This window comes from Rhamphochromis sp. 'chilingali', assembly GCF_963969265.1.
Source record: "Rhamphochromis sp. 'chilingali' genome assembly, chromosome: 2".
In the NCBI taxonomy this organism is placed as follows: domain Eukaryota; kingdom Metazoa; phylum Chordata; class Actinopteri; order Cichliformes; family Cichlidae; genus Rhamphochromis; species Rhamphochromis sp. 'chilingali'.
Genome location: NC_137930.1, coordinates 53,228,524 through 53,251,986, shown reverse-complemented (window position 1 = coordinate 53,251,986; position 23,463 = coordinate 53,228,524). Strand labels below are relative to the sequence as shown.

At 41.0% G+C, this 23,463-nt stretch overlaps 1 protein-coding gene across 1 annotated transcript; it reads right to left on the bottom strand.

The window, feature by feature from the left end:
* Positions 1 to 7,040: 7,040 nt before the first annotated feature.
* On the bottom strand, positions 7,041 to 22,672 carry LOC308389942 (FYVE, RhoGEF and PH domain-containing protein 6-like). The gene is made up of 20 exons (XM_080871552.1): positions 22,426 to 22,672; positions 19,989 to 21,795; positions 16,850 to 16,988; positions 16,519 to 16,586; positions 15,214 to 15,244; positions 13,521 to 13,672; positions 12,904 to 13,060; positions 12,708 to 12,795; positions 12,126 to 12,176; positions 11,939 to 11,997; positions 11,776 to 11,847; positions 10,986 to 11,054; positions 10,610 to 10,693; positions 10,429 to 10,508; positions 10,156 to 10,258; positions 9,888 to 10,034; positions 9,606 to 9,794; positions 8,197 to 8,325; positions 7,965 to 8,104; positions 7,041 to 7,866 (listed from the first exon to the last, which is right to left on the bottom strand). Exons 1-20 carry the CDS (start codon positions 22,436 to 22,438, stop codon positions 7,830 to 7,832), a joined length of 3,615 nt encoding a protein of 1,204 aa, XP_080727678.1. The 5' UTR covers positions 22,439 to 22,672; the 3' UTR covers positions 7,041 to 7,829.
* Between the last annotated feature and the right edge of the window lie 791 nt (positions 22,673 to 23,463).

The window sequence follows — 23,463 nt, the reverse complement described above, 5'->3', positions numbered from 1 at the left end:
ACTTTGGCATATCTCATCCTTTTCTTGTTTCCATCCCTTAAGAATGGTGTTTTGCCTGCCACCCTTCCACTGAGACCATTTCTGATGTGGCTTCAATGAAAAGTAGATGAATCAGTTGAAAGACCACATGCATCTCTCAGGTCCTGTGTCAGGTCTTTGCTTGTTTTTTTCCTATTTCTTAAGGACATAACTTTCAGATACTGTCCATCTGATGTTGAAGCGTCTTGGGGCGACTGTTGTTGTGATTTGGCACTATATAAATAAAATTGAATTGAATGTTACTAGTAGCTCTTTGAGAATCACTTTGTTGGCGCAAAACTACTATTTTTATGCCTGCCAAACGGTGTTAATCTTTTTGCAACAGGCTGCTAGTAACACAGCGTGTAAAGATAAAATTTAGGTACAAGGACTGGACGGAAAATGAATGAAAAAGCAGACATGTCCAAAGAAGACACTTTTAAAGACCTTCTGAAAGCCTGAAGAGCTATGGCTCAAGAGCAATTCTGGTAATGAAATGAGGGGTGACTCAAGATATCTGCAAAAGACTGTATAAACTAGGGGTGCAACGATACACAAAATTCACGGTTCGGTTCGGTTCGATACTTTGGTGTCACGGTTCGATATTTTTTCGATACAAAAAATGTTCATGCCTTTTTAATTTGTCATTTATTAAAATTATAAATATATATTTTAACTCAAAAGTACAGTTTTTAAATTGAATGTTGCTGAAACAAAAGTAATTAAAAAAAATAAATTATCTGATTGAGGAATCACTCATCTTTGGAAAAGAGAGTTTATTACAGAGTTCTGTTTGTACAGTTATGTTTTGTTTATGTTGCCATAGTGACGGGTGACGCCCTCTCGCTGCGACGGTGTGTCCTTCCGGGGTCAGAGGGCGCCCTGTGTGTTGTTGTTGCTGTGCTGTTGCTGAGCAGTTAGCTAGCGGCAGTGTTCTTCTGCAGATGTCAATTGTTAGCAGAGCTGCTCTGTGCAGCGTTATGGCATAATAATTTTAAGGGAGAATAAAAAGTCGACACACATATCTCATTCCTGACGGAGGACTCTACCACTACACTTCTCCAGTCCATTCACAGAGTCGTTGCATGGTAAGACATGGATAGGAAGTGGGCGGAGCCTTTTACCGTCATTTTATTACGACGCAAAGTACAAACACCTGTGGACACACAATCCAACACCCCCACTTGTACACAGGTTGGGGAAAAACAATCCTCCGGAAAAAACATCTTACATTCCAAACACAAATACAGAGAATTTTTCTAACTTAGACTTTGAAACTGGTTTCGTCATCATATCTGCTACCATTGACTCAGTTGGACAGTAATCAATGAGCACTTTCCTTTCATGTACAGCTGACCTTATAAAATGATATTTCACATCAATGTGTTTACATCTTTGTCTGTTCACTGGATTTTTTTGACAAAGCGATTGTTCCCTGATTGTCCTCCAATATCATAGGTATTTCATACTCAAACTCATCAAGATCTTGAATCAAATAAGTCAAATACATACATTCCTGAATTGTTGCTGCTAATGCCATGTATTCGGCTTCACAAGTTGATAGTGCTGTAGTTGTCTGCTTTTTGGTTTTCCATGATATCAAAGGACCATTTTTATTTAGGCTTACACAATAACCTGTCATACTGCGTCTATCAGAAACATCGGATGCCCAATCTGCATCACTGTATGCTTGTAGACCTAGTTTTCCACTTGAACATTTCCTAAAACACAGTTCTTTTCCTCGACTACCTTTTAGATACCTCAGAACATGTTTCACTGCTGTCCAATCATCAACAGTTGGCGCATTGAAATGTTGTGACAGTTTGCTGACAACATAGCTTAAATCAGGTCGCGTACAATAGCTCAGATAAATAAGACATCCTACCGCTTCACGATATCTCCTCACATCTGGTAATGTCTCGAATTTATCAGAATGAGTCCATTTCTGTTCACAGGGTGTTAACCTTGGCTTACAGTTTTGCATGTTAAATCTCTTTAAAATGTTCTCAATATATATTTTCTGTGACATTCTGACACATTCTTTTTCTTGAATAAAATCTATTCCTAGAAAATGGTTAAGTTTCCCCAGATCTTTCATTTGGAATTTAGAAGAGAGCATTTCTTTCACGCCTGAAAGCACATTTTCATTGTTAGCTGCAATGAGTAAATCATCCACCCACACTATGATGATTACTTTTTCACTTTCAGTTTCTTTTGAATACACACAATGATCAGCAATATTTTGTCTAAATCCACAACTGCTTAAATAGTCATGTAAGGTTTGGTTCCAGTTACGACCCGATTGCTTCAGCCCATAAAGTGATTTCTTTAGTCTGTACACCAGTTTATTAGTCTCACTTGATTCTGTCTCAAAACCTTCTGGTTGTTGTATATATATTTCTTCATTTATTGGTGCGTGTAAATAGGCGGTTTTTACATCCATCTGGTGAACCAACATATCATCCTGAACCACTTTCTGCATCAAAACTCTCACACTCGATAAGTTAGCAGTCGGTGAAAAAGTCTCCTCATAATCAACTCCTTTTGTTTGACTAAAACCTTTAGCCACAAATCGAGCTTTATATCTGTCTGATCCGTCTGAGTTCTTTTTAACGGCATAAACCCATTTACCCCCCACTGCTTTCTTACCCTCTGGTAAAGTGGTTAAAGTAAATGTGTCATTCTCCTTAAGGGATTGAATTTCTTCATTCATCGCTTTTTCCCATTCTTTTGACTCACTTGACACAATAGCTTCGCTAAATGATGTGGGTATTTCACACAACAATCTGTAGCAATAATCAACACTGGTTTGCATCTGTTCATTTTCACACTCTTTCACATCCGTGATATAATCACTCAAATAATCAGGTCTCTTTCTGATTCTGGATGGATAACGTGTAGCTCCAGCATCTACTTTATCATCAGTTTTAACCTCGGACTCAGTTTGACTGCTTTCACTACCATCTGGAATATCCTCATCCTTCGTCTGTTTGGGTTCACCATCTTTTCTGGATTCATAAACCTCATCTTCTGTGTTTGTTGATCCATTGTCGCGGGATTTAGTATTTTTATCAATCTGTGCTTTTCAACTTTCCCGGTTTTTGGGAAATAGATCAAATATGCTGGACTATTTTTGTCATATCCCAAGAAAACACCTTTGTCGCATCTTGGATCCAGCTTTCCCCTATTTTCTTTATAAGCATAGCACAATGATCCGAATTTTTTCATTCTAGAAAGATCAGGTCTTTTTCCAGTTAACATCTTATACGCTGTCTGACCTGTGCGTTTGTTAAAACATCGGTTCCGAATCACTCCCGCGGTTTGTACTGCATATGGCCATAAAGACTTTGGCAATTCGCTCTCAACTAACATGCATCTCGCCATGTCAAAAAGTGTACGCCAGTTCCTCTCTGCTGTTCCGTTTTGATGAGGCGAATATGGCGCCGAAGTTTCCTGCCTAATGCCGTGTCTACTTAATAAATCTCTGAACTGTCTGCTTGTAAATTCAGTTCCATTATCAGAACGAATGCACTTGATTTTCCCATATGACGCCACCTCTGCAATAAATCTTTCAGTTGCTTGAGTTGTATCACTTTTGTGTTTCAGATTATATACAAATGTTGCACCTGAATAATCATCAACGAACGACAAAACATACTTAAACCCTTCTTTAGAGTTTGGCGTAATCGGACCAGCTAAATCCGTATGTACCAACTCTAATGCTGCCCTGGCCTTTTCATCTGGTTCTCGGTTCCTAGTTTGAGTAAACTTCCCTTGTATACAGGCTTCACATTGCATATTTTTGTTGATTTTACCCTTAATTTCCATTCCATCAACGACATTTTGCAGATTTTGAACATCCTCATAATTACAGTGTCCTAGAATTTCATGCCACGTTTGCATATCAAAGCATCCATTACATTTCTCTTCAAACTCTTGCACAGTGTTTATAAAGAACAGTCTCTCGTGTTCATATATAGGGAATTTTGTTCCATCAACATGTTTAAGAAAACTGTCCCCGTGTTTGAAAACCACAGTGGCTCCGTTACTAGTAGCTGCTTTTACTGACAAAATGTCGTGTGGAAACGATGGAATGTAGAGTGCTTGTTTCAATGTTACCTTGTGACTGCGTCCTTTACTGTCAATCATACTTATCTCAGCATCTCCTCGCCGCTTTGCAGCTCCTCTGCTCCGCCTTCCGTCAGCCAACTCTACACAATGAGCCTCGGGTCGAAATGTGTCATCAAAAGTCTTAAAACTCTCGATCTTCGTAAAGATATGTGACGTCGCTCCCGTATCCACCAGTAGCTGGTTATTCAGCATCTCTTGGCCGCCGTCCGGGACCCTCTGGGGTTCGGAGCCCGTCTTGAACACATAGTCCTTCTCCACAACCCCTCTCGCTTCATCCCGTCTTAGCTTCCTTCTACAGGTCGCATCTTTGTGTGTACTACTCCGGCAAAAACTGCACCATACTCTGGATCGGCACGTTCTTGCAGTGTGTCCCTTTAGTCCACATTTAAAACACACAATCTCATTATTCTTTGATCTTCGGTCATCTGCTCGCCATGAAGTAGAATCCTGGTCTAATTGCACTTTTGTCCTCATTACGTTGTCATCAGTTACAGCCGCACGCATTCTCTCGGTTTCTTCATAACTTCTGAGTTTTACTTTAAACTCTGAAAATGTGATTTTTGCTTCGCTCTGTGTAACGTGCACAATCAGGGGTTTAAATGTCTCTGGTAGACCTTTCATTATCATTGCGATCAGAAGTCCATCAGTTAATGACTCACCCGCATTTTTTAACGCTGTGATAATTGCTTCTGCTCGGATAATATAGTCCGTCACACTTTCATTCTTTTCATTTGTGAGAGAAGTAAGTTCGGTGTACAGACTTATGATCCTTGGCTTGCCCACTCCTGCATAATGACCTCTCAAAATTTTTAGGGCTTTCCGTCCGTCATCAACTGCATCTCTCATAACTAACGATAAACTTTTGTCATCCAGAAATTGTATCAACTCTGCATATGCTTCTGCATTTTTGTCATCATCTTCACCATCGGCTTCTTCATCACCCTCAGCCTTTAAGATGACATCTTTCAAACCTTGTAGTCTGAGATGACCAAGGAACTTCGTTTCCCATATCTCATATTTCCTTTCATCTCCATCAAACTGCAAACGGGAATATCGACTGCCCGACTCTGCCGTGTGTCTGCTCATGATGCACAAAAACGCTTACTCACTCAATCGTGCCAAACTTTTAACACCTGCCGGTAACTTGCGGTTTCAGCAAACGCTGCCCTTCCTTTGGCAGTTACAGGATCTCTTTACTGCTGCTCTGGGCCCATAACCTGTTAGCAGAGCTGCTCTGTGCAGCGTTATGGCATAATAATTTTAAGGGAGAATAAAAAGTCGACACACATATCTCATTCCTGACGGAGGACTCTACCACTACACTTCTCCAGTCCATTCACAGAGTCGTTGCATGGTAAGACATGGATAGGAAGTGGGCGGAGCCTTTTACCGTCATTTTATTACGACGCAAAGTACAAACACCTGTGGACACACAATCCAACATCAATAAACGGCTGTGCTCCCTGGCTAGCTCACGGGAAGCAAGACCAAACGACACCTCCGTCTCCTCCTTGTCTAAGCTCGCCACATTGGTGTCAGAAGTGGGATGATGGTGGCACCCCATGTTCTGACCCGAGTGACTTTTCCCCCGCAGGTCTTGACCGGCCGGTGCGCCAAAAGACGGCACCTGGACATTTGCAGGACTTTGTGTGGGGTAATGGGGTCGTCGGGGACGACTGACCCCATAGGTGGGGGCTATGTAGCGGGTCAGGGCTGTTCGGGGTTCTGTTTGTACAGTTATGTTTTGTTTATGTTGCCATAGTGATGGGTGACGCCCTCTCGCTGCGACGGTGTGTCCTTCCGGGGTCAGAGGGCGCCCTGTGTGTTGTTGTTGCTGTGCGGTTGCCGCACTGAGCAGTTAGCTAGCGGCAGTGTTCTTCTGCAAATGTCAATAAATGGCTGTGCTCCCTGGCTAGCTCACGGGAAGCAAGACCAAACGACACCTCCGTCTCCACCTTGTCTGAGCTTGCCACAATATTAAACATATCAGGTCCCCATAAGGAGAATCATGTGCTAACGGCTGTCTAAATGACTCGAGTAAAGTTTGTAGCATGCATGCTTGTTGTTTTTGTCTGCTTCCACTTGTCTTTGCACTTGGATGATGTCGGCGTAAACGCGCAGTCATATTCGTTGTGTTCCCACTAGTGCTGTCAGCGTTAATCTCGTTGAAATGACGTTAACGCCACAACACGGCAAATCTCCGTTAACGAGCTACCCCTGATCGCCCTTGCGTGGGGCTAGACGGCCAACACGTTAACGAGCTAACTGCGCTAACACACTAGTTCCCACCCATGTAATTGAGCATTGCTGGCACATCCAACATACTGTTTTACTTTAGTCCATGACGCGCTTACCTTCAGGGTCATACCTCACATGAAAACCAAAATAATTCTAAACGCCAGATCTGAATGAGGGTGGGGGAGGTTCAATTTGCCATGTTGCAAGGAGAGCTTAACTTCTGTCTCGCTAGCTTGCCCTGCGCTCTTCCTTCTGAAGATGCTGTCTGTGTTGAGCGCTCAGTGGATCTGCGTTCGACTACTCCGCCTAGGCTGCACTGTCGAGCGCAGATCCACTGAGCGCTCAACACAGACAGCATCGTCAGAAGGAAAGTTGATAAAATAAATTACAAATTTTGTATTGTTCATACATATGCGTACCGAACCGAAAGCACTGTATCGAACGGTTCAATATCGATACGAGTATCGTTGCACCCCTAGTATAAGCCTTTAAGATCCATCATGAGGACTTATATAAGTGACTAAACTGTACAGTCAATTTGCAGCATTTAAAGTAAAAGTGATTTGGGTGTAAAGTATAGCGTTAACGTTGGAAAAGAATAATTTCAGCAAACATACATACAACAACAATAAACACATGAAAATAAAGATTTATTACAATGACAGAATTTGAGCAGTAAAAATTAATTTCTTGTCAATCTAATTACAATCACTTCTATTTACATAGATATATATTTAGGGTATAATCATATGAAGCCATTTGATTGACTTAGGTGCAGAACCCATTATGGGACAGTTTGAACAGTGAATTCTCCACCAATACATCATTGAGACTTTAGATTGCAGACTCCAGTCTAAGAAGATAAAGTAAACATTTCTTACCCAAGCAGGAAGTGAACATTGTTTTAACATTGCTCTGAACGTGCTCTATGGTAACTTATGAAGTGTGAAAAGAAAAAAGAAAAAAAAAAAAAAAGCATTCTCAAACCACAAGAAATACCCACATAATTTATTTAGGAATCTGCTGGATAGACGTGTGTTCACATGTTATGACAGCAGCCGTGTCCACAGTAACTAATGGATAATTCTCTTTTTCACCAAATCTGTGCTATGGCAATCCAAGCACGACATTAGACAATTGCATTAAAAGCATAACCCAAAATTAAAGTCTAAAAATGGATTTCTGACATTGAAGCCTAAACTTTTTAAATGCATGTGGAAAAGATTCATGTGACTGTGCAAAAATAAAAATGGGTAAATCCCATCTCCACAAGAGAGCTCTAAAAACAATGTAAAAAGTAGTTACAGTAATTACAATAAAATCAATAAAAACAAAACGCACAAAACTGGTGACTCCAGATGCTGTTTACAGATTTCTGGGAGCACTGAGGTAAAACAGTTTCAGCCGAGGCAAGCACAGCCAGCAGCTTCACACAGCAGATATTAAAGCACAGCAGCCTCTTTAAAAGACGTGATCCATCTGTTAAAAAAAGAAAAAAGAAAATATTATTACAATATTTTAATATTATTAATATTGTCACTATATACAATAATAAATAGCATCTCTCTCTACAGTACTTTTGGGCAGTCTCTGGGCTGTCAGCTTTAAAAATGTAGTAAACTTTGTTTTTGTGGTAGAGTTTGAACTGCGACGTCTGTGAGGAATCAGCTTTTACAACAAATCCCAGCAGGGGCAGACTCTCCAAAGCTGCCACGTCCTGCATGAAGAAATGAAAAACAAACGTTGCAATAATTCTCTTTGTTCCAACTGCCATACTGAGCTTTTATTAATACAAGTAGAAGACTTTACCTCACTTGCTGCGTATTTGTACAGGACCTTGTCTTTAATGACGAACCATAACCTCTTCCCGTGCTTTTTAGCCACCTTGGACACCTGCAGGTACCCACTCATAGAGGAGTCGTCTGTGCTGGCCGTCACCTTTACAAAGTAAAAGCAGTCTGATGAGTTTTCTGAACATTATATGAAGCCAAGTTGGGACACTGTAAAATGTAAATATAAACAGAATGCAAATCTTCTAAATCCAAATTTTTATAACAAGAATTGAAAACATTAAATGTTTAGAAATTTTACTATTTAATGAAAAATATTAACTCATTTTAAATTTGATGGCAGCAAAACTTCTCAAAAAGTTGGAACAGGGGGAAATAAAGGCTGGAAAGAACTTTCTATAACTAATTAACCTGGATACATAAAGTCTTCAAAAGATTCAGAGATTCTGGAGAAATATATCATGCAAAGAAGAAGCCATATGTGAACATGAGCTAGAATCACTGCCATCTTCTCTGGACCAAAACTCATTTAAAATGGACTGAGGCAGGGGTGTCCAACTCCAGGCCTCGAGTGCCGGTGTCCTGCAGGTTTTAGGTGTCTTTGATCCAACACAGCTGATTCAAATGGCTAAATTACCTCCTCAACATGTCCTGAAGTTCTCCAGAGGCCTGGTAATGAACTAATCTTTTGATTCAGGTGTGTTGACCCAGGGTGATATCTAAAACCTGCAGGACACCGGCCCTTGAGGCCTGGAGTTGGGCACCCCTGCAATAAGGGGTCTTCTGGTCCTCTGGTGGGGTCCACGGAACAGTTTTCTGCTTTCCCTTAGTCCAGGGGTAGGCAACTCCAGGCCTCGAGTGCCGGTGTCCTGCAGGTTTTATGAACTTTATGAGGAGGTAATTTTAAATCAGCTGAGTTGGATCAAGAACACATCTAAAACCTGCAGGACACCAGCCCTCGAGGCCTGGAGTTGGACACCCCTGCCTTATTAGCATTCAGTACAAAAGCCTGGATCTCTGATGGTTTGGGGGGGGTCGCACAAGAGCTTATGGAATTTGGAGCTTGCATATCTGAAAAGCCGTTATTAATGCTGAGAGGTATTAAAAGCAATATATGGTCCCATACAGATGAAATCTTTTTCAGTGAAGACCTTGTATACTTCAGCAAGAAAATGCTAAACTGCATACATCAACAGTCCCCTACTGAAAACATTTCAAGCACCATAAAACAATAAATACGTTAAAGAAGACCCAGGACTGTTCAGCAGTTAGAATCCTATATCAGACAAAAATGGGACAACATCCCTCTCTTGAAAGTCCAGCAGTCCAAAATTTTTTCTATTGTTCTATTGTGAATAATAAATAAACTACTGCAGTAATAAGGTTGTAATGGAAAGTGTATACAGATGAGGGCGACATATGAACTACCTCTTTGAGGGTTGCGGGTATCAACTTCTGCTTTTTGTGGAAAGTAAACGCAGTTCTTTTTCCAAGTTGATGGGTCTGTTCGCCTTTCTGCTCCAAAAGAACTTGGAAACACTGGTCACACACTCGAGTAAACTTGTTCTTTTTATATTCGAGAGGGAATTCATTGGAGGAGCAAGATTGGCACACAACCTGTGGAAGAATAAAGCACAAGTTTTACTTTTTTTGCCCTTCCATCTCTCCCTCATTCTGGACAGTAAGCATGTTGTACAACTGATGCCTCACCTTTCCGCACGCACGGCAGTGATGTCTCCTCCATGTTTGGGTGAACTTGGAGGTGCAGACCATACACATGGAGGCCCGCTTGTCAGGGATCCATATGGGGGCTTTGGATCCCAAAGGAGCACCATCGCCAACATCAGTGCCATCCAGCTGAATATGAGTGGTACAAAAAAAATGAAGGCACACAGGAGTTTCAGTGGCTGCTCATACAATGTTAAATGTTGCTCACATATTGCAACAGCCGGAGATGTACTTTTTTAAGTGATCTTACCACATCTCGAGGCTTGCCAGGGGTAAAGCTGCTCGTCTTCTTGATGTGTTCACTGATCGCTGTGGAAATCGTTTCAAGCCATTCGTCCTGTTCCTCGGCCGAGCTACAGAAAGAGAAAACAGAGCATATGTAAAAAAAAACAAAAAAACCCCAAAATAGATTCAAGAAAAACAAAAAAGAAGAACATACACTAATGAAATAAAATGTAATAACAACAACAACAACAACACACCATCTTAAATTACAAAGGCCTCTTTCATTTCTGATCATTACCTCGCGGAGAGAATGAAAGAGCGCTCCACGCTCACGATGTTCAGCTCGTTCTGATAGGCCTCTTGACTCGGTTTGCTAACCTGTAATTATTTTCACTGTGAGCCGTGATGCCAGGATAAAGATGATCTCGTGATGTGAGAAAATGTGAAAATTGACAAACAGAATAAGAATGAGTTCTCACCTTCATTCCTCTGAGGGGCAGCGTGTTTTTGAACATGTACTGGCCTGACTGAACGGGTTTGGTGTACAGCAACATGTCGTTAAACTAAATGGAAAATGACATGAAACATTTTCATTCTGTCATGACCATCGAGTCTCAAATACACCAGTAATAAGATCATAAAAATGTGGGGAAAATATCAAACAAATGTCGAAAGACATCTGAGCACCATGGAAGCTAAATCTATTAATCAAGCCAAGTTCCTTATATCAGCTCAACAGAATGTATGACCACATGTTTTACTAGGAAGGGAACCATGAGTGGAGGCACATGACAGAAACACTGCTGTTCGATTGTGATTTGGTTATGAAAGCATAAAAGGAAATATCGACTATACCAGGAAGAACATTCTGGGCTGCATAACTTTCCTCGACAGCTTCATCAAGATCCCCTCTTTAAGGTATATCTGGAAAAAAAAAAAAAAAAGGGGGGGGGGGGAGAAATCACAAAAGTGTAAATTAGCAAAAAATATCCCTCCCCATATTTTACTTTATCACTCTTCTCACTGCCTTTTCTTTATCCAGAACTTCTTCGTGCAACATGTGAAGAAAAGTACTTTGCAGAGCTTGAAGTTCATTATTTTCTCCAATTGATGGCCTAGAGAAGGTCAATATTAGCAGCCCGCCTTAATAATCACGTGGCAGCATGGTGGCTCAGTGGTTAGCAAGAACATCCTGGACTCAGGCACACTCCCGTGTGCTGTTTTCATGGTGTCCCAGTGCTTGTGTGGGAGCTTCAGTTTCGCCCATCAATAAATAACATGCTACGTTAACGCTGCCTACGTCAGCCCAGGAAACTCTTGCAAAACATATTGTTAATCTCAACTGAGGAAACATTGCGTTCCCACTTTCTCACCAAGTGGAACAACTCAGTTAAATATGCCCAAGCATAGTCAAATAAACCAGACTCTGGTGGTTACACCTGCTTGAGTACAGTATGTATCGCCTAACGGGAAACCAGTTTAGCTGCTTCAGTTTTTCCCAGAGTCCTTCATGCTGGAAAAGCGTGATGGCTCACTGGGACATTAGAATCAGAGAGACATCATCCGTGTTAGCACAACCTTTGCTTGTCCTACATTGACATTGCCTGTGTACGTACAAAATCTTACAAAAGCTTTATGACCTCACCCGGCCAGGCTGGACAATCTCATGGTTGCCAATCAGACGGCACTGGACACGGATCAAACTCTGGAAGATATCCTGAGAAAAAAAACGAGTGGAATGTGTAAGTAACGTGTATTAGGGATTTACCATGTGATTGCTTATCATGAAATTTCTATTTTGCTCTCACCCCTTGTTTCATGAAGTCATTTGCATGACTGGCCACCTCTTTCACTATAGCAAGGGCAGCTGAATGGACACAAATTTGTAATTGTCACACACATGACATGAAATATTTCCATTCCACTAACACCATCAAGAATATTTACGGATCTGCAGGTTTAAAGAAATTAATAAAATAAAGGTTATGTCGTTACCTTCTGTGTCTTTGTAGTCGTCTGCATCTTCAGGCAGGTTTTTTAGATAATCTAAAACAAAATAAAAACATTTAAGTTTTGCTATCAACAGTGTAACCACAACAAGTGATCAATAAGTACGCAAATGGGTGTTAAGGGCTCAGTCTCTATATCCAATTCCTGGAATGATTCAAAACTTAAATCCTGGATGAAAAGGTCTTCAGGTGTTTACGTAACGCAGCTATACAAGAGTGACGTGGGAAACATTCATCATATGTTGGCACTGACCGATTAACCAGACTCGTGAATCCACAAGCTCACTCTTGTTGAAGCTTATGTTATGTCACCAAATCTGATTCGGACCCTACTTCAAAAGCCTTATTATACAAGGAGTCAAGAAGGAGCACAAAAGATTTTCATAATAAGCACCAGAGGGCAGCATGATGCCTGAGATGAGACATCAAAGGCTGCGCCAACGTGTACAGTTTAGGAGTCCAAAACTACAACAGTGAGCTGAGTTTGTACTTAAGTTAAACTCACCTTTAAGTATTAAATAAGAAACATAAAAGATCTATTTCAATGACTCTTTATTTACAGGTTTACCTGTGAGTAGCAGCTGGTACTGAGGAATCCTCTGTACAGGTTTTAACAGGTAATGCTTCAGAGCCAAGCTGGCGCAGCGTGGACTAGCCTTAACAAAAAAAGAGAACAAAACCAAATCAACATTTAATGGTTTTTGTTTTGTTTTTGAAAAAGGGAGCAAAGACACTTACACGCAGAACAGGTTGAGCACCATTACCTCAAATTCCCGTACTACTGCGCCAAATGCTGGATTCTTCTTAGTCTGCTCATCTAGGAGAACCACATTCCTGTCAAACTCACGAATGTATGTCGAGTACATCTTCAGATAGGGCCCCTGTTTCAGGAAAATGTCTGCTACCTGGGGATTCTCGTTCCTGTAAACAAAACAGAGCGAAAAGAAAAACACTGGTCAGTTCCTCGATCCATCTATGTGATTAGGTGGGGGGGGGGGCATACTTTGGTCCATACTTTTGTTTTATAGTATCTATTTTTTCTCCTATAGAGTAAATGAATAATCAAAAACATGTGAAAATATATATTCTTACCCAGAGCTTGAATACTTCCTTGTGGATCATGAACAGAAAAAAAATCACCAATGTTCTGAGTTTCCTCTTTACCCGACTAACCACACTTTCAACAGGCACTAACAGCACCACATAGGTATCGTGACTTGATTTAAGACCGTGGGCATTAGTATGGAGTTAAAACATAAAAACATCCCTCTTCCTCTGAAGACTATCAGTTATTACTGCATGGTTTAGCTCCCAATCGGCAACAAGAGCACATGTAAAGCTCTCAGTAAAAAAAATAAATAAATAAAAAACTTTGTTATACCATTTAGCTATTCTTTGTCTCAGTTCGGAGAGGAGGTTTTGGTTGAGTTCGTAGAGCTGTGGGAGGGAGTACAGTATCTGGTTTAGAAGACGGTCCTCAATCACAGGCTTCCCACTCTGGCGAGAGGCTTTAGACACTGCATCACGGAAGTCCTGTTGATAGACAGATAAAAAGTCAGATGGACACAGCTTAAGTGCATTCTTAAAAGACAATTAAATTCTGTTTTATTTGCATAGTGCTAAATCACAACAGCTGCCTAAAGGCACTTTATGTTGCAAAGTAAAGACCCTACAATAACACAGAGAAAACCCCAAAAATAAAATGACCCCATATGAGGAAGCACTTGGTGGCAGTGGGAAAGAAAAACTCCCTTTTAACTGGAAAACTCCGGCAGAACCAGGCTCAGGGAGAGGCGGCCATCCTCTGTGACCGGTTAGGGGTTAAAGGGGCAAGACAGGACAAAAGACGCACTGTCATTCTTATAAAATAAAATCAGGACCAAAGAAATAATAAATAGAGCAGCAAACACTGAGGGTACCATTTATGGTTCGCTTTCTGGTGGTTTATAGCGACACATGGCAAATAAAACTGCCAACAGACCATGTACCCAGCAGAGAGCTCCTGTGGTTAACGTGCGATTTCCTCCTACTTAAAAAAAAAAAAAAAAAAAAAAAAACAGCTGACAGTGTAGGAGGCGGCTCACATGGTGAAGGATGTAGCAGAAAAAAAAATTAAAAGCATATACGTTTCACGAGACTACGCTGCAGACAGTCAGCGGTAACAAACGTGTGACGTTTGTTGAGAAAAAGGCCAGTTTGGTTATCTTGTTTCCATTATAACACATGGGTTAGACAAACAAAGCAGCTAAATCAAAGTAGCTTTTATTGTCTGCATTTAGATCCCGAAAACGAGAGCATCTAAGAATATGCATTACCAGATAAATCAGATAGAATACACATGCTGTGGTGAGTGCTGATGTCCGTTTGAGTACCTGACAGAGCTGGGTAAAATAGAAAGCCACTTCAACATTGCTTTGAACTTCATCTGATCTGTTCTTCACAAATGTGCAATCCACGGAGACTCGAGCGCTTCCCGTGTATGCTATACAGTCATAGACGGGAGTCGTCACTCAAGGCTACTACATCTTACGTACCAGCCCTGATCAAATTTCCTCACACTTAACACTGCAATTCCTGAATTTATCACATCTCCTCTTCCTGAGCAGATATGATGAACTGTCAAGAAAAAGCGACTCAACAAACAAACAGAAGCAGATGTGGAGATTCTCGTAGAGATAGGGAGTGCTTTACTTCACCAATCTAAGAGTGGGTTGGCAAAGACTTGGTTAGACTGGTTGGACGACACATAAAAAATATTGTTCTTCCCTTCTTGTCACACAGCAAACACTGCAGGGGAAGTACAGCATAGGAATCAGATCATTTTTTTGGCAGCGGTTAAAACAACGCGACTGTGTATCATTCAGAGCAAGTATAGTGTTACAATAAGAACCTTTTATTGCCAGAAGGACGGAGAAAAGTCTATTCTGCCCTTCTATGAGGATCAAATCAAACACATATGGAGAATGTGGGCTCCGACACTAGACCAGCACTGGCTCAAATATATACCCACAGCTCTTTTCATGGCAAACACAGTGGTTGCTTTTGTTTAAAAGGTGACATGTGGAAGTACTCACAACATGAAGCAGCTTCAGGACGTCAACAAACCTGGAAAAACAAAATACAGTTATAATGGTTACGCAATCGCTGCCTCCATACAACAATACATCATCATGTTTTGTGAGGTTTTGACATATATGTGTGTCTACCCATTACAATGAAGGTGAATGGAAATTGTTTTGTTTTTTTCCAGTCAGGCGCTTACACACAGATTCTGCAAGACTCTACCATCTGTTGGGTGCAAGTGGACCAGTGTGTCAAACATATGGCCCAGGGGCCAGAATCAGCCTGACAAAGATTCCAGTCAGGCCCGCTGGAAGGCTTTGCAAAATGTGAAGGAGTTCATAGATTTTGATCATTTAACTGTACTTTCACGTTTTACAGCTTTCCCTATGGAGAAAGACCTCCCCCACTGCCATTCATACTACACCAAAGTAGTTTGTTTTTTTTGTTTTTTTATATAGCACATTTAATGACAACAGCAACGCTGACCAAAGTGCTGTACAGAAATCCAAAATAACTAGTACCAAGTAACTTTTATTATTAGCACCAAGTACCTCTCATACTGTATTAAAAGCCAGTGGATACAAATGTATTTTTAGATGAGATTTAAATTGATTGACAGTAGGAGCCTGTCTGATGTGTTGGGGTAGATTATTCCACAGTTTAGGCGCTACGACCCAAACGCTCGATCGCCTCTGTGAACCAGCCTAGACCTTGGTATGGCTAAAAGCAAAAGATCATTTGTTCTAAGAGATCTAGAGGGCGCATAAGGCTGCAAGAGGTCAGACAAATACCCAGGAGCCTGTCCATTCATAGCTTTATAATCAACAATAACATTTTAAAATCAGTTCTGAAGTGAAAAGAGAGCCAGTGGAAAGAGGCAAGCACCGGGAAATACGTTCACATCTTTTAGTTTGCATCAGAAGGCGAGCTGCAGCATTCGGGACCAACTGCAGTCTTGCAAGGCAGGTCCGACTAATTCCAACATATAATATAGTTAAACAATACAAGACACACACCAGATGATCTGGATGATGAGCTACTAGAACTTTTTCTTTAATATTTCATGTAGAAAAACTGAGATGTACTGTTGAATTTGCACTTCTTAACAATTAAATGTTTAGTTAAATGGCTTTTTCTCCAGTCTTTTCCCCCCAGTGTGTAAGTTAATGTTGCAAACACCAAGAGAAACTTTTAATCTACAAAAACCCACAACAAACCTGAGAGACAGACATCCCAAAATCTGGGCAAAATTATCCTAGACTATGTGCACACGTGGAGTTCAAGAAATGCAAATGAGGGAAAAAAAGGACACTCACACACTCTCAGAGGTCATAATTTCTTGTGCAATGTTGAATATCTTGTTTTTCTTCTTTTCACTCGCCGTCTGATGAAGACAATCAATAAAAACAGTACAGTTTGAATAAAACAGTACAGTAAATGTAGCACACACACTGCTCGCAGCAGACGTACAAGATGCAATAATAATATATTAATCTATTAGAAACAGCATGAGGATGATGCTATAAATGTTTTTGTTTTTCTTGTTAAAGGAAGGCGTGTTCTCCCCTGCAGGACTATTTTGCCTGCATCCTTGAAATTCCTGCAATGAGCAAACCCTGTCAGGATCTAACAGCTTCTGCTCCTCACCGTTTTCTCCTCTGGCTGCTCAGGGTCACCTTTACTTGAGTCAGAGCTGCTGTCATTCTCGCCTTCGTCTTCTGAGGTGGTCTGGATAAAGTCATCATCAAACGGCACCTCAAGAACAATGTCTTTTTCAAAGGAGCTTCTGTAAAAAAAAAAAGTCAGAAACACGTGTTAGTCAAAGAGCAAAACAGGGACCGACAAACACAAACAGGGCAGGTAGTCTTGACACACAACTATCTGAAGGCATTTATTCTGCATTTGAAAGGCGCTGACACACCTTTAAAATACACATGGCACACGAGCGAGGGGAAGGGAATTTCAGAAGAATGAGGAAGATTTCTGATATAAAAAAAAAAAAAAACTCTCCTCAGCATTTAATCCCAAGAATTTCTTATATGGGAGCATTTATTATTAAAAGTCATAGAAATGCACACAGGAAAGGGAGGACTTGACACCTTTAAATGTTAAATCTAATTATCAATACAATCACAAGCCTACTCCTACTGCATCTTTTTACATCTGCTCACAGAACTCAGAAATAAGGCACCGTCATCGTCAGCAGTTTTAACAGGACTTCACATGAACAGCTAACAGGAAATTGTGCCAAAGATGCGCCGCATGTCTAAAATGCCACAATTCCCAGAGGATTCTCAGAAGGCACCTCCCTGAACAAAACTTACAAAGAAAGAAAGCAGACAAAGCTAAGGGTCTGTGCCCCCTTTACAACCGCTGTAGTACTTCGCAGTGAGCGGTCTCTGCTATGAGCCAACGTGTTTCCAACATGTGAGTGTTTGAACCAAAGCGCTGCGACATGCTAAGCTGTTGGAGGCAGCGTGTACAGTTACACAAACTGTAATCCTGTTATCCAGCTGACTTCTGCAAAACTGCTCATTCAAAACCAGACATGTGAAATTCTTTGCCTACTAACAGGATTACTACAAAGATTACTTCAGGGAATATACACACAGGAAAAAAATAAATAAATTAAAAACTGGAGCCAATGAAGACGCAAACTCAGAAACATTTAAAAAAAACAAAACAGAAAAGAATAAAAAAGGGTCAGTTCAACAAAAGTGCAAAAAAGTAAAAACGTATCTATTTAGCACTGATCTGCTTCTTATGATGAATGTATGTAGATCTGCAGAAACGGCGCAATATCTAACAGTGCAAACACAAATCTGTACATAAACAGATTTAATGCACAAATCTGTGATATTTTCTCAGCTGAATTTGTTCATAATCTGCAAACAAAGTTAGAACATGTTCAGGAACAAATAATAGAAAGCACATCTTAAAACTTTACTACAACTACCACTAATAATGTTGATGATCAAAAATATTTCACCCATCCGTTTTCCACTGATTCAATTTAGGATTGAAGGTGGAGGGGAGACGGCAATTGTTTGGACAAGTCACTAAAATATTGCAAGAAAGCCATTTACAGTCACATTCACATCTATGGCCAGTTTAGAATCACTAAATAGCCTAAGATCATGTCTTTGGACTCTGGCAGGAAGGCGGAGTACCTGGAGAGGAAATGCAAACTCCACACAGAAAGAGCGGCCAGCCCGTGGATCAAACACAGGAGCTGCTTGTTATGAGATGACAGTGCTGTCCAGCACAACACCGTGCCACGGTAACACTTTCATTAGCCATTATTTACAGTTTTCCAAAATGACAGAAACAAAATAAAACACTAATAGAATTAAATTAATGACAGAGGACAATAATTAGATTAAATGTTAAGAAAATGGGAGCAAGATTAGACAGTGACTCAACATATAGTAGTTTAACAAACCAATACAAAGACCAAACAAAACTCGTCCTTCACACATGACACATTTGGAACAAATGTTCCAGTTACTATGATTATTTAAGTATATCTTATCCTGGTCAGGTACTTCTTATCAATGAATGATAAGATGATGGTTGGCAATGTCGCGTGCATGCTGGAGGATGTTTTTCGTTTTGTTTTTCCAGTAAGTGTAGTGCCTTTTTTAATTTTTTTAATCTTGAGCTGATAGATCGCACGTTCCTTCCTTCATTTTGTTCTGGTCTGTTCATGCAAAGTCTTTTCTATGTTTATTGTTTGACTGATTTTTAAACCCTAGTCTCCAGGAAAATAATTATCATCAGCTCTATTATCTGAAACAGTTTTGAAAGGTGTTGCTGTTTTTGTGGCTTCCTCCTCTGACACTACTGTTTCCATTTCTTCACCCCTTATTTATTTAGTACTAACTTAATGCATCACCATCATCACTTTCTTCATTACATCTTAGTGTTGATCATGGCATGCAGATTGCAGATTATTCTAAGTCACTACAGAACAAAACTGGCCAGTGGACACGCTTCATGAATCTGACGGGAATTTTGTGAGAAGCATAAGCACGTCACCACCCGCACATTTGTGAACAAAGGCCAGAAACTCCTTTTGTTCCCCTAATGCACACATCACTAACAGTTTTATAAACATATATACTTTTTAGCATTAGGTAGTTATAGTTGGGATTGTAGGTTTTTGGTTTGAAAACAAACAAATCTAACTATTCAGTAAAAGGACTAGATGTTGTAGTCCCTGATAATGGACTGATAACGGATAATCATTGTAAAATGAAAAATAAAGTCTTATATTGGGTTCTGATGAAAGGTTTCCTCTTTAAGCAGCAGATTTTTAATTCTATCACCTCCACTCTATTGAACTGAGCCTTTAAGAAGAGAAACAGGTGTCGTTTTAGCGTCTTCCTAACACCAGATAACCGCAGAGCTGCAAACACAAAGACACTGTGAAAGCGCTTCTTAAACCACAGAAATGTGGATTGCATTGATCTAGTATGTATTCTTCCCTTCTAGGCTAAAGATTTGTCTCTGCCTGTAATAATAACAACATGTTTATACTTTAAATTTGTGTAGTTTAAGTCAGTGTGTCAAGGCTATGCAAGCACACCATACCTGTCAAACTACCCTGACAGGAATTAGAAAAACAAACAATGCGAAGGCCCTCTGCGCTCTTCCTTTTCGCCCTCTGTCATCAGAAACATATTTTGCAGATGAATGGTTGTTTAAAAGAAATTTCAGGACACAATGAAGAACGTGCTGTTAAAAATAAATCAGGTTTAGAGGTAGTCGAGTACATCAGGTCTACCTGTCACAGAGTGCTGGTGTCTGTTGGTGGTCTTTCTCCAGGGACATATATGGATCCTGCTCCTCATAAATGCCCTCATTATCATACACCGAGCTCTCCGAGGAGTCAGGGTGTAAGTATAAGCCCTGTGGGTCAGTGTAAACTGAGCTCTGCCATGGTTTAGGCTGTGAGTAGGGGTCCTGAGGATATGGCCCTGAATTTTCCACATTGGCGAAGTCTGATATCTCCTCATACACAGGGCTGTCCTCAAATGGGACAACTTCTCCTTCATTTTCTCCGTCCACATTTTGCTCAAACTCAGTAAATGGAGCGGAGAATTTACGTTCGGGATAGTTCTGCCATAGGTCTTCGTCGTTGTCAACACTTAGTTCATTATCATCGGGAGTGTAGTCTGGGAACTGGTCTTCTTTTTCCGTCTGCCTGGGTAACCTACTCTTTGATAATTTCAAGGGTTGTTTCCGGAAAGAAATTGTCTTCTGTACTTTTTTAGAGCGAATGATGTCAGCGCCGGAGAAGGACTTGGCTTTGCTCACACTGGAGCGAGAATGCCTATTAACTTCAGCTGCTGGATGGTTACCGCTTGATTTGTCAGTGGAAGGCAGAGGCGGCTCCTTCTTTTTCCCGTGTCCTTCAAACTCCCTTGCTGCTCTCTCCTCAGATGATCCCTTATTCTGATTCAGCAGCTTCTTTCTCTGGGGCTTCTTTGGAGGTACTTTACCCATCCCAGTTTTCTCCACTGTGGCAACAGGCTGGCTGAGGGCCTGCTGACTATGCAAAATGCCACAAGCTTCCTCCTCATCACCCTTTGCTTTCCTCTGAATCTTTTTATTATTCTTTTTAGCGGAGAAATCCATCTCATAAGTGCCACGGCCCCAATCGAGATGTTCCCCTTTCACGTCCTTTGGAATTGCCTGAGGAGCCGAGCTCAGTACTTTTTCGAGCTCAGACAGAAAAGGTTTTTTCTTGGGTGGAGCAGCTGGAGGGGGACAAGTTTTCACTGACGGAAAAGCTGGCAGTTTCTTTTCACTTTCAGGTGCACTGACAGACAGTGATGATGTGCCCTTCCTGTCTGGTGACACCGCCACATTTTTGGTGTTTATTTCTCTGCCATCTTGGCTTACAGACTCTTCCTTCCCCTTCTCCCCCTTTTCCTTATGGTCCTGAACAGCTTGCCTGGGTTTCTGTGGTACAGGGATAGGACTGGGCTTCCTAGGGGGAGCTGGGATTAGTTTGGGTCGTGGCACACTGAGAGCATCTTCCTCTGGTACTTGTCCAGGTACACCGTCAAGAATTCCATCATTTGCCTCATCACCCCGCGTTCTGTGAGGAGAAGTCGGCCGAAAAGCCACCTTAGGACGGGAAATATTAGTATTTACAGTGACATTTTGGTAAATAGCATGTTCGTCTTGAACAGACTGAACTGTTCTGAAGTATTCATTGTTTATTTTCTCTCTGCTATGATTGCGGGTGCCTTGAGAATTGACGCACGTGCAGTTGTCACTGCTGCACAGACAAATAGGAACAACGTAATCCCAGTCAGGCCTTTTGCTCTCGTGCGGCAGTCCATTTTGGGAAGCAAGGCGACCTACAGTCTGGGGGGTATCCGACGCAGATGTCTGACGTGGGCTCGTCCAGACAGTGTTGAATTTAGAGGGGCAGGGTTTGGGGGCTAGCGCCGGTTTCACCTTCATCTGCGTGCCAGGAGATGGTTGCGAGAGGCCACCTTTTCTAGGGATCAAAGGAGATTGCCGTGGACTTTCGTAGTAAGGCAGCTTTGGTTTAGGGGCCACAGGTGGCTTATGCATGCCTGGGAATAGAGAAATGAAATATATGAAGTTGGGACTTGAGGTAAAGTTATTTCCTCTGAGGGAAAACAACATCTAAATGACTGTAACCCTGACTATAATGTAATGACTGTGTTTTCTTTCACTGCTGATCCTAACCTTGGTATACATCATAAACAACCTCTCCAAGGGTTCAAATATCACATGATTTATGTTTGCCCCTCTATGTAGCAGCACATTACTCCAACTAATAGCTCGCGTCAACACGCAAAAGTGGGGGATTAGCAGGTGGGAGATGAAGAGTGGGAGAAGCAGTAAAAGGCAAGCCTGTTGACAAGCAGGGTTTTCAAGGCGTTGTTTTCAAATATTTCCCTGTTCAACAAGACACAGTTTGAACTGCTGACTGCGAACAAAATCAATACAAAACTCGAGATAATCAAATGTAACTTCATTTAGAGCTATGCTGTTTAAATGACTACCGAGCAGGCTAAACCTAAACAGGTGAGATTTATACTGTGTAGGAATAGAAAGAAAAAACATGCTGAACTACAGTATAGAAGTACATCTCTGAGCATTTACTATTTCCCGATTAGCCATTATAAGCTCACCGTGTTCACGTATAAACCAGAAAAGTCATCGAACGGGGAACTTACCTGAGTTCATCATCGCTCCACTCACTTCGCTTCTGTTTTTCTTTCTTTATTGTTTTCCGGTCCTTATATTAAAAATAAATAAATAAATCAGTGAAGACAAAAGTCTTTCATATCCGGATAAAGTTCAGATCGTCGATTCATAATGTGTCAAATAATCGACATTTTCTTTGATTTTAACCCGAGCGGCACACGTGATTCCGCCGCAAACAAGTTCTTCTCTCTGGCGCACCGGCTGTTGATGTTCTGCGATATGTAGCCAGCCAATAGCCGCGAGCTTCCTTTTTGTTTCCGAGGACGATCCACTAGAGGCCCCCCAGGAGCCACAGACGGCCAGAGTCAATCTTTGCATCCAAATCTTCCACAAATTGGCATTATTATGAGTTGTCACACTGTAAAATCTCTTCTCCACGGGGAAACAATAAACACTGACTTGTAGTAAGATTTAACGCTGGCTCATGACTGCTCAGGAATTTTGCAAGGTGCCATGCACGCATATCTTTCCTCCTACATCATCTTTTCTATTATTAATGGTATGACTAAGAAGCCAAAATTATGCCAGGAAGCCAGCAGCTCCTTTGTAACACATATTTTACGCAGAGGAAGAAATACTTGAAAAATATATATATATTTCCCATCAGTTCCCTCCTTGTGTCAGCAGGTTGATTCTGCATTTAGTTATTTACAGGAAGTCACAAAGAAAGTCAGATGACTGACAGCTTGACTTGGTGAATAATATGAAGGACTGAATATAAATAATGGATTAGTTGTTGCTTTTTGCCATGTTTATTTGGCCAAGTCGAAACTCACTGAATCCAGGAACTTGTGGCAGATCTCTTGCCCCTGATCCATGTTTTATTTCATGGAGAAATATCGAGTGTGTGACAAGACAAGGGAAGGGAGGGCGTTTTGGTCTGTTGCTGGAATGATGCAGTGTGATTCCCGTCCTTGCAGAGGGGTTACATATCTTAAAGAAGGGAAAGTGAAGACTTAATTGATAATATAAATAAGGACTCAAGCATCATGTTATGTTTCAGTTTC

Coding starts and splice junctions, on each gene's coding strand:
- LOC308389942 (XM_080871552.1), bottom strand. Junction 13,673..15,213: donor TCCTGAAGCTGCTTCATGTT/GTGAGTACTTCC, acceptor GTCTATCAACAG/GACTTCCGTGATGCAGTGTC. Junction 10,509..10,609: donor TGCCCCTCAGAGGAATGAAG/GTGAGAACTCAT, acceptor AAATAATTACAG/GTTAGCAAACCGAGTCAAGA.